Source organism: Nansenia antarctica, assembly GCF_963989245.1.
Source record: "Nansenia antarctica genome assembly, chromosome: 7".
Taxonomy (NCBI): Eukaryota; Metazoa; Chordata; class Actinopteri; order Argentiniformes; family Microstomatidae; genus Nansenia; species Nansenia antarctica.
This window is the reverse complement of record NC_137677.1, coordinates 8,363,697-8,373,483: the sequence shown is the minus strand read 5'-3', so window position 1 is coordinate 8,373,483 and position 9,787 is coordinate 8,363,697. Positions and strand designations below refer to the sequence as shown.

Sequence of the window (9,787 nt, the reverse complement as noted above, 5' to 3'; positions counted from 1 at the left end):
TTAAATCAAAGTGGGAGGAGCTTAAGTCAAAGTGGGCGGAGCTTAAGTCAAAGTGGGCGGAGCTTAAGTCAAAGTGGGCGGAGCTTAAGTCAAAGTGGGCGGAGCTTAAGTCAAAGTGGGAGGAGCTTAAGTCAAAGTGGGAGGAGCTTAAGTCAAAGTGGGAGGAGCTTAAGTCAAAGTGGGCGGAGCTTAAGTCAAAGTGGGCGGAACTTAAGTCAAAGTGGGCGGAGCTTAAATCAAAGTGGGAGGAGCTTAAGTCAAAGTGGGCGGAGCTTAAATCAAAGTGGGATGAGCTTAAGTCAAAGTGGGCGGAGCTTAAATCAAAGTGGGAGGAGCTTAAGTCAAAATGGGAGGAGCTTAAGTCAAAGTGGGAGGAGCTTAAATCAAAGTGGGAGGAGCTTAAGTCAAAGTGGGAGGAGCTTAAGTCAAAGTGGGCGGAGCTTAAGTCAAAGTGGGCGGAGCTTAAATCAAAGTGGGAGGAGCTTAAATCAAAGTGGGAGGAGCTTAAGTCAAAGTGGGCGGAGCTTAAATCAAAGTGGGAGGAGCTTAAGTCAAAGTGGGCGGAGCTTAAATCAAAGTGGGAGGAGCTTAAATCAAAGTGGGAGGAGCTTAAATCAAAGTGGGAGGAGCTTAAGTCAAAGTGGGCGGAGCTTAAATCAAAGCGGGAGGAGCTTGAGTCTAAGTGGGCGGAGCTTAAATCAAAGTGGGAGGAGCTTAAGTCAAAGTGGGAGGAGCTTAAATCAAAGTGGGAGGAGCTTAAGGCAAAGTGGGAGGAGCTTAAGTCAAAGTGGGAGGAGCTTAAGTCAAAGTGGGCGGAGCTTAAATCAAAGTGGGAGGAGCTTAAGTCAAAGTGGGAGGAGCTTAAGTCAAAGTGGGAGGAGCTTAAATCAAAGTGGGAGGAGCTTAAGTCAAAGTGTGAGGAGCTTAAGTCAAAGTGGGCGGAGCTTAAATCAAAGTGGGAGGAGCTTAAATCAAAGTGGGAGGAGCTTAAGTCAAAGTGGGCGGAGCTTAAATCAAAGTGGGATGAGCTTAAGTCAAAGTGGGCGGAGCTTAAATCAAAGTGGGAGGAGCTTAAGTCAAAATGGGAGGAGCTTAAGTCAAAGTGGGAGGAGCTTAAATCAAAGTGGGAGGAGCTTAAGTCAAAGTGGGAGGAGCTTAAGTCAAAGTGGGCGGAGCTTAAGTCAAAGTGGGCGGAGCTTAAATCAAAGTGGGAGGAGCTTAAATCAAAGTGGGAGGAGCTTAAGTCAAAGTGGGCGGAGCTTAAATCAAAGTGGGAGGAGCTTAAGTCAAAGTGGGCGGAGCTTAAATCAAAGTGGGAGGAGCTTAAATCAAAGTGGGAGGAGCTTAAATCAAAGTGGGAGGAGCTTAAGTCAAAGTGGGCGGAGTTTAAATCAAAGTGGGAGGAGCTTAAATCAAAGTAGGAGGAGCTTAAGTCAAAGTGGGCGGAGCTTAAATCAAAGCGGGAGGAGCTTGAGTCTAAGTGGGCGGAGCTTAAATCAAAGTGGGAGGAGTTTAAGTCAAAGTGGGAGGAGCTTAAATCAAAGTGGGAGGAGCTTAAGGCAAAGTGGGAGGAGCTTAAGGCAAAGTGGGCGGAGCTTAAATCAAAGTGGGAGGAGCTTAAGTCAAAGTGGGAGGAGCTTAAGGCAAAGTGGGAGGAGCTTAAGTCAAAGTGGGAGGAGCTTAAGTCAAAGTGGGCGGAGCTTAAATCAAAGTGGGAGGAGCTTAAGTCAAAGTGGGAGGAGCTTAAGTCAAAGTGGGCGGAGCTTAAATCAAAGTGGGAGGAGCGCACGTGTGTGTGCGCGTGTGCGCGTGCGTGTGTGTGCGCGTACGTGCGCGCGTGTGTGTGCGTGCGCGCGTGTGTGTGTGCGCGCGCGTGTGTGTGTTTGCGCGTGTGTGCGTGTGTGTGCGTGCGCGCGTGTGTGTACGTGTGCGCGTGCACGCGTACGTACGTGCGCGTGTGTGTATGCGCGCGCGCGTGTACGTGTGCGTGTGTGCGTGCGTGCGTGTGTGTGCGTGCGTGCGCGTGTGAGTGCGCGCGCGTGCGTGCGTGTGTTTGCGCGTGTGCGCGTGCGTGCGTGTGTGCGCGCGTGTGCGCGCGCGCGTGCGTGCGCGTGTGTGTGCGCGTGTGTGTGGTTGTTGTGCCCACTTTGACTTAAGCTCACGTGCGCGCGTGTGTGTGCGTGTGCGCGCGCGCGTGTGTACGTGTGCGCGTGTGCGTGCGTGTGCGTGCGTGTGCGCGTGTGCGCACGTGTGCGTGTGTGCGTGTGTGTGTGTTTGCGCGTGTGCGCGCGCGTACGTGCGTGCCTGAGCGTGCGCGTGCGTGCGTGCGTTTGCGCGTGCGTGCGCGTGCGTGCGCGTGTGTGTGCACGTGCGCGCGCGTGTGTGTGTGCGCGTGTGCATGCATGCGCGCGTGTGTGTGCGCGCGTGTGTGCGCGTGTGTGTGCGTGCGTGTGTGTGCGTGTTTGCGCGTGTGCTTGCGCGCGTGTGCGCGTGTGTGTTTGTGCGTGTGCGCGTGCATGCGCGTACGTGCGCGTGTGTGCGCGTGTGTGCGCGCACGTGCGTGTGTGTGTGCGTGCGTGTGTGTGTGCGCGGGCGCGCGCGTGAGCATGCGTGTATGTGCGTGCGTTTGCGTGCGTGTGCGTGCGTGCGCGTTTGTGTGTTTGCGCGTGCGCGCGTGCGTGCGTGTGTGTACGTGTGCGTGTGTGTGCGTGCGTGCGTGCGTGTGTGTGCGTGCGTACGTGCGCGCGCGTGTGTGCGTGTGTGAGTGTGCGCTCGTGCGTGTGTGTGTGTTTGCGCGTGTGCGTTTGCGCGCGCGCGTACGTGCGCGTGTGTGCGCGTGTGTGTGCGCGCGTGTGTGTGCGTGCGCGCGTACGTGCGCGCGTGTGTGTACGTGTGCGTGTGTGTGTGCGTGCGCGCGTGTGTGTGTGCGCGCGTGTGTATGTGCGCGTGTGTGCGCACGTGCGCGTGCGCGTGTGTGCGTGCGTGTGTGTGTTTGCTCGTGTGCACTGTGCTGGTGATGACCACCTAGCAGACGAAAGAACCCAGAGCATTTTATGGAACTCACCTAAGATCTTATGCATTTCCTCATGGCCAATCATGCGTGGGAAACACATGTCCACTGTGTTTTCTGAGGTCCAGGGTCAACGCAGCCGTCTACCAGGACGTTTTAGAGCACTTGCGGGTGTGTGCGTGTGTGTTTGCGCGTGTGTGCGTGCGCACGCGTGTACGCGTGCGCGCGTGCGTGTGCGCGCGTACGTGCGCGCGTGTGTGTGTACGTGCGCGCGTGTGTGTGTACGTGCTCGCGCGTACGTGCGCGCGTGTGTGTACGTGTGCGTGTGTGTGCGTGCGCGCGTGTGTGTGCGCGTGTGTGCGCGTGTGTGCGCGCACGTGCGTGTGTGTGTGCGTGCGTGTGTGTGTGCGCGGGCGCGCGCGTGAGCATGCGTGTATGTGCGTGCGTTTGCGTGCGTGTGCGTGCGTGCGCGTTTGTGTGTTTGCGCGTGCGCGCGTGCGTGCGTGTGTGTACGCGTGCGTGTGTGTGTGTGTGCGTGCGTGCGTGCGTGCGTGCGTGTGCGTACGTGCGCGCGCGTGTGTGCGTGTGTGAGTGTGCGCGCGTACGTGTGTGTGTTTGCGCGTGTGCGCGTGTGTGTGCGCGCGCGTGTGTGTGTTTGCGCGCGCGCGTACGTGCGCGTGTGTGCGCGTGTGTGTGCGTGTGCGTGTGTGTGCGTGCGCGTGTGTGTGTGTGCGCGTGTGTGCGCGTGTGTGCGCGCGCGTGTGTGTGTGCGTGCGTGTGTGTGTGCGCGGGCGCGCGCGTGAGCATGCGTGTATGTGCGTGCGTTTGCGTGCGTGTGCGTGCGTGCGCGTTTGTGTGTTTGCGCGTGCGCGCGTGCGTGCGTGTGTGTACGCGTGCGTGTGTGTGTGCGTGCGTGTGTGTGCGTACGTGCGCGCGCGTGTGTGCGTGTGTGAGTGTGCGCGCGTGCGTGTGTGTGTTTGCGCGTGTGCGCGTGTGTGTTTGCGCGCGCGCGTACGTGCGCGTGTGTGCGCGTGTGTGTGCGCGCGTGTGTGTGCGTGCGCGCGTACGTGCGCGCGTGTGTGTACGTGTGCGTGTGTGTGTGCGTGCGCGCGTGTGTATGTGCGCGTGTGCACGTGTGCGTGTGTGTGTGCGTGCGCATGTGTGCGCGCGTGCGCGTGTGTGCGTGCGTGTGTGTGTTTGCGCGTGTGCACTGTGCTGGTGATGACCACCTAGCAGACGAAAGAACCCAGAGCATTTTATGGAACTCACCTAAGATCTTATGCATTTCCTCATGGCCAATCATGCGTGGGAAACACATGTCCACTGTGTTTTCTGAGGTCCAGGGTCAACGCAGCCGTCTACCAGGACGTTTTAGAGCACTTCAATGCTTCCTGCTGCTGACCAACTTTATGGAGATGCAGATTTCATTTTCCAACAGGACTTGGCACCTGCACACAGTGCCAAAGATACCAGTACCTGGTTTAAGGACCATGGTATCCCTGTTCTTAATTGGCCAGCAAACTCGCCTGACCTTAGCCCCATAGAAAATCTATGGGGTATTGTGAAGAGGAAGATGCGATGCGCCAGACCCAACAATGCAGAAGAGCTGAAGGCCACTATCAGAGCAACCTGGGCTCTCATAACACCTGAGCAGTGCCACAGACTGATGGACTCCATGCCACGCCGCATTGCTGCAGTAATTCAGGCATAAGGAGCCCCAACTAAGTATTGAGTGCTGTACATGCTTATACTTTCCATGTTCATACTTTTCAGTTGGCCAACATTTTTTAAAAAAAACTTGTTTTGTATTGGTCTTAAGTAATATTCTAATTTTCTGAGATACTGAATTTGGGGTTTTCATTAGTTGTCAGTAATAATCATCAAAATTAAAAGCAATAAACACTTGAAATATATCAGTCTGTGTGGAATGAATGTATACATTATACAAGTTTCACTTTTTGAATGGAATTACTGAAATAAATCAACTTTTTGATGATATTCTAATTATATGACCAGCACCTGTATATCTTCTCTCTGCCTGCATCAACTTCTGTATGTATTCCCCCCCCTAGAGGGAGGTGTTGCTACAACCTGTAGCCTAAAGGAGGCCTTCATTTAAAATAAAATAAAATAAAATAAATAAAAATCAGCCATGTTTGGAGAGGAAGTAACAAATGTGAAAGAGTTTAAAACATTATGATAAATTAATAGATTATTATTCAACATTATGATGAATTCCATACAATGGATTGATTATGTTTTAAACAATAACAGGGTAGTCACTTCTGAGTAAAAAGCATTTGCAAACAAATAATACAGGTTGTTGAAACCGAAGTCAATTAGGATTTATTTTATTTACAAAACAAGTTTTCTTTATAGAGACATCATCATAACAATGCGCATATCATAAAAATAACTCCCAGCCCGGTCGCTGGACCCAAGTGACAAACAGTTAAGAAATTAGAGAGAGCCGCACGCTATTTTAATTTACAAAAAAAGTAATATATTCATTAATTCATAGCCATTCTATACAAGGTTCTTCACAAGGTTCTTCAATGTTCAGGACAGTAGAGTGCCTGTGCTCTGGTCAGGCCAAGCTGCTCCTCCTCCAGAGCCTGCTGGATGTGGACCGTCTGGCGGCTGACCAGGGAGGACAGCTCCAGCAGTGCTGAGAACTCCCTGAGGGGGAAGGACACCCTACGGTCAGAGGAGCTACCCACACCAAAGTCACATCACAACAAGTCATTCATTTCATATCCTCCTCGTTTCTTTCACATTGCCTGTCCATAGTGTCAATTTACTTAGATTCCATTCACAAATGAATCGTCAAGCGCTGGTTTCCTAGACTGTCTAGTCCTAGATTAAAACACAATGAAGATTCATTCTTTCTGTTGAAAGTATCAGTCAGAACTAGGCTTAGTCTGCAACATTTGCAAAGTAGAGACTAAAAGGCTAAACACATACCCTTCATTTGAATGCCAAAAAAATCATCAAGTTAAAGTACAAGATTCACTAACCAGGACTCAATTGTTTGTTACCAGTCACATCAACAGACTAACTTAAGCAGTGACAAAACGAATGTATGCATGTCTATCTGTGACGAAAAAAGTTTCAAAAAAGAGAACTACGGCATTCATTCATTCATTAATTTCTACTGATACTCTGTGGTCATACCCTGAGAGCTGCTCACTGATGTCCTGGGCAGCAGTCTTCACCCCCCTCAGGCACTCAGCAGACGTGACGTTGCCATGCAGAGCTCCTCCCAGGGTGCACTGCTGTAACACTTCCTCACTCTCCTTCAGGCTCGCCTCCGCTTTACCTGAGAGGGCGAGAAGAACCGTGGGTTTCATCACAGGCATGGTCACCAGGAATGACCACAAACACTGTAGACAATCGCCTTTTTTACGTGTAGAAAACTTCACCCTCTTCAGGATTCCATTTCACTCTTGTTTTTTTCTTTATCAAATGCTCTGAACTCTGCTGCATTGACTGAAGGAAATAAACTTAAACCAACCCAGGAATTCTCTTCTGTCCCCCTCAATGTGGAGGTTCTTTACAGGCAGCTCATGGCGGGTGGTGTCCACTGCTGTGCCAAAGGATTTGTATTCTTCTGTGAAGCGCTGGGCAGCCGCAGCCACAGGAGTTAATGCTGCGATCTGAGGACAATAGAGCACACACATATTCCTCATCAAAGCCTGGAGCTGATGACAGATTTGGATGTTTCAATAAACCTTTTCAATGCCACTTTAAAAATCACAAATCATTCATTTAGTATCAGTTGAAGATACAAAATTAAAAAAGACGATAACACAATTGTTCAACACAAGTTGTTGACATTAAGTCAAATCAAAATGCCATGGGAGAGAAATCAAACGGCTCAGAAACAGGCCTCTGACCTGCAAATCCAGCAAGTCGTTCATCTGCTTGCGCTTTTCCAGAAGAAGATACTGGCGCTTCTTCTCATGGACCTGCTTGCGTAGCTTCTCCTCTTTCTCCATCATTGCTAGGATACGCCCCTCCGCTTCTGCCTTCAACTTCTCTGTGTTACTCTCCATCTGATTTCAAACACCAGTCCATCATGATAAGAGTCCTGAAGGTAATAACATCTACTGCGATAATAATATATATAATATATGCCATTTAGCTGTGAGTGCATACATTTCAGTATATATGGGATTCCCAGTGGGAATGACAATTCCCAGTGGGAATGACAACCCTATGACAACCCTAGTTGACTATCTGTGCAGTATAGTACAGTGGATTGTGTACATAGCCTTTATTTATGTAAACCAGCTCCTTACCTTCTTGTGATTTTTTCTTTTTCTAAAAGTTTTTTTTTTCCCTTTCCTAACACCAGGGGAGCCACCCCTCCTAAATGTCGTTGTTTGGTACCTGTACTCTAGCAATGACAATAAAGTCCATTCATTCATTCATTCATTCAATCAAACCCCCAAGCTAAGCGTTGTTAGTGCCATGCTCTACCAACTGAGCCACAGTGGACCACATGACGTCCCACTTGGCTGTCTTGAAAATAGACAAAACATAATCGTTTTTTCCTCAAACCTTGGCTGTGATGTAGGTTAACAGGAATGTTTGCATTTCGACAATTCTCTTCTCATCTTCGCGGTTCCTCTGAGGTTCTCCTGCATTCTGTAACACTGTCTTCTCTGAAAAACAGGTAAAGGTTGGGCGCTTAACGTGGCCGTCTAAGATTGTGGATTGTAGCACACTTAGTCCCATTTGTGAAGTCTCAAGTAGGCTGGACATCATTGCTGAAAGATATACAGGGTTAAGTGAATGGCAGTACGCTCACAAACCAAACACCTTTTCATAATATTATGCCCACCATTGTCAACCTGGGGGGTATTCCATCAATGTCGCTAAAGGAAAATCTAGGACTTTATTAAAGTTGATGGAATACCCCCCTGGTGGGATCATAGCATGACATCAATGCCCAAAATATAGGAACATCAAATAAGCATAGTGTTTCTGTCTCTCTCACTTTCTGTTTACACACAATTGTTCTTATTATACACAAAATATACTGCGGATAATAAAGTCATCACCTGATCTAATGGTAAACATAAACATGGTTATTGTCAGGGGTTATGGTATGGACAAACTTAAAAGGAAATCACTTATTCATGACGTACGAGTAAGAAGACTTTGAGGCGCCATTGAGCGTCTTGGGGGAGTGCCCATCCGTGGTTTAACCCCACCCGGCTTAGGTGAGGCTGGCCTTGGTGGCAACACATTGGTGGCCTCATTGGTCGGTGAGCTGCTCTGTGGATAGACAGAGGGATGCAACCAGATAGAAATTTGACTATAAATTCAGACAGTAGGCAATAGACTAGATTTGCAAATGCATTAGCCTATCTCAAAATGCAACATCTCCAAAGGGTTGTCCTTTCTCGTATCCAATGACAAACAGGATATAGGCCTAGAGGTAATTAATGAGACAAGTCATGAACTAAAACATTTGATTTTACCTTAGAAAGAGGTGCTTTTGCAGGCTGCAGGTATCGAGACTTCACTACTGTCTTAGCAGCTGAGGACGAGGAGAACGTTATTTGTAGCATCAGAACTTTTGATGAATATGACAGTTTCATGAAACTTTAAAAGTGTATTTCACAACGGCAACGTTAGCTAGTTCAATGAAACTTACATTTGATTTTCTTTCTAGCTCCATTGTTATTGGGGTTGTTGTTGTCGCTCTCTTTAGAACTGCAAGAAATTGAACAAAAGTTAGGGAATTGTCATTACAACACTCCACACTGCACGGCAATACTTATTTGTAATTACTTCTGTCAGTTAACAACAAAAACATTAGCTGCGTTCGTAAATTCGCTCTGGAAATCTGATCAGCACTCATGCAATGCCTCTTGTCCAATCAAATTACTTGGTCCCTTTATGACGTTGAATCCAGTGTGCGCTCCGGCGCTCTCAGAGCGAATTTACGAACGCAACCATTAGCACAGCAGCAGTTAGCTCCACTGGTAGCGGCTGCGTCGAGCCTGTTCACATCATTCTTAGCTACTGCAGTACATACATATATCTTTTATCAAAAGCCAGTATCTAATTTGTAAATAATATAGTTAGGTACCTTTCCACATCAGCAGGAGTTGTTTTTTTAACTTTATGAAGAGCTGAAACGCTTCTTGACGCCATATTTCAAGTGACCCGCCCTGTACGGCGGCTTAACGGTCCGACTAGAAACAGACGGCAGACAATAAACAGTGCCACTCATTTCTTTGGGCCCTAACTAATCACAGCATGTTTGGATAGACAGAAGATTACAGATAATGTTTGTGACTCTTACCTTTTTACCAAACGAAGAAAATAACCTTGAAGAAGGAAGGAAATTGTGGAACTTGTCCGAAGTTGTACTGTACAGTAGCCTACGCTGTCCGATGTCTGAAGTTGTAACGTGACGTCACTGCTCCAGCCGAATTTCAATAATGAATGAATGAATGAATGAATGGTCTTTATTGTCATTGATATAGTACAGGTACCAAACAACGACATTTGGGAGGGGGGGCTCCCCTGGTGCTAGGAAAAAAAAAACTAAAAACAAGAAGGGAAAAGAGCTGGTTTACATAAATAAAGGCTATGTACAGTATGGTGTAGTGACTACATTATGGGTTCATGTTCTCCTCTTACTGTTGGTTGTGTAGTGGGAGGGAACCAGTTCTGGCACTAGGGGCAGAGGGGAGGATTATTAACGTTGCAACTTCCTGTTTAGACACAAGAGTTTTGGTGATCGATTTCCTGGTCCTG

The 9,787-nt window shown here is 48.7% G+C and overlaps 1 protein-coding gene across 1 annotated transcript; it reads right to left on the bottom strand.

Annotated features, from left to right (window-relative positions):
* Nucleotides 1–5,414: 5,414 nt before the first annotated feature.
* Nucleotides 5,415–9,178, bottom strand: LOC308162343 (HAUS augmin-like complex subunit 8; the record flags this gene model as incomplete). Its single annotated transcript, XM_080536499.1, has 9 exons — nucleotides 5,415–5,689; nucleotides 6,185–6,329; nucleotides 6,525–6,666; nucleotides 6,907–7,065; nucleotides 7,574–7,677; nucleotides 8,164–8,293; nucleotides 8,500–8,558; nucleotides 8,676–8,734; nucleotides 9,114–9,178. 9 exons carry the CDS (start codon nucleotides 9,176–9,178, stop codon nucleotides 5,563–5,565), a joined length of 990 nt encoding a protein of 329 aa, XP_080392625.1. The 3' UTR covers nucleotides 5,415–5,562.
* Nucleotides 9,179–9,787: the final 609 nt, after the last annotated feature.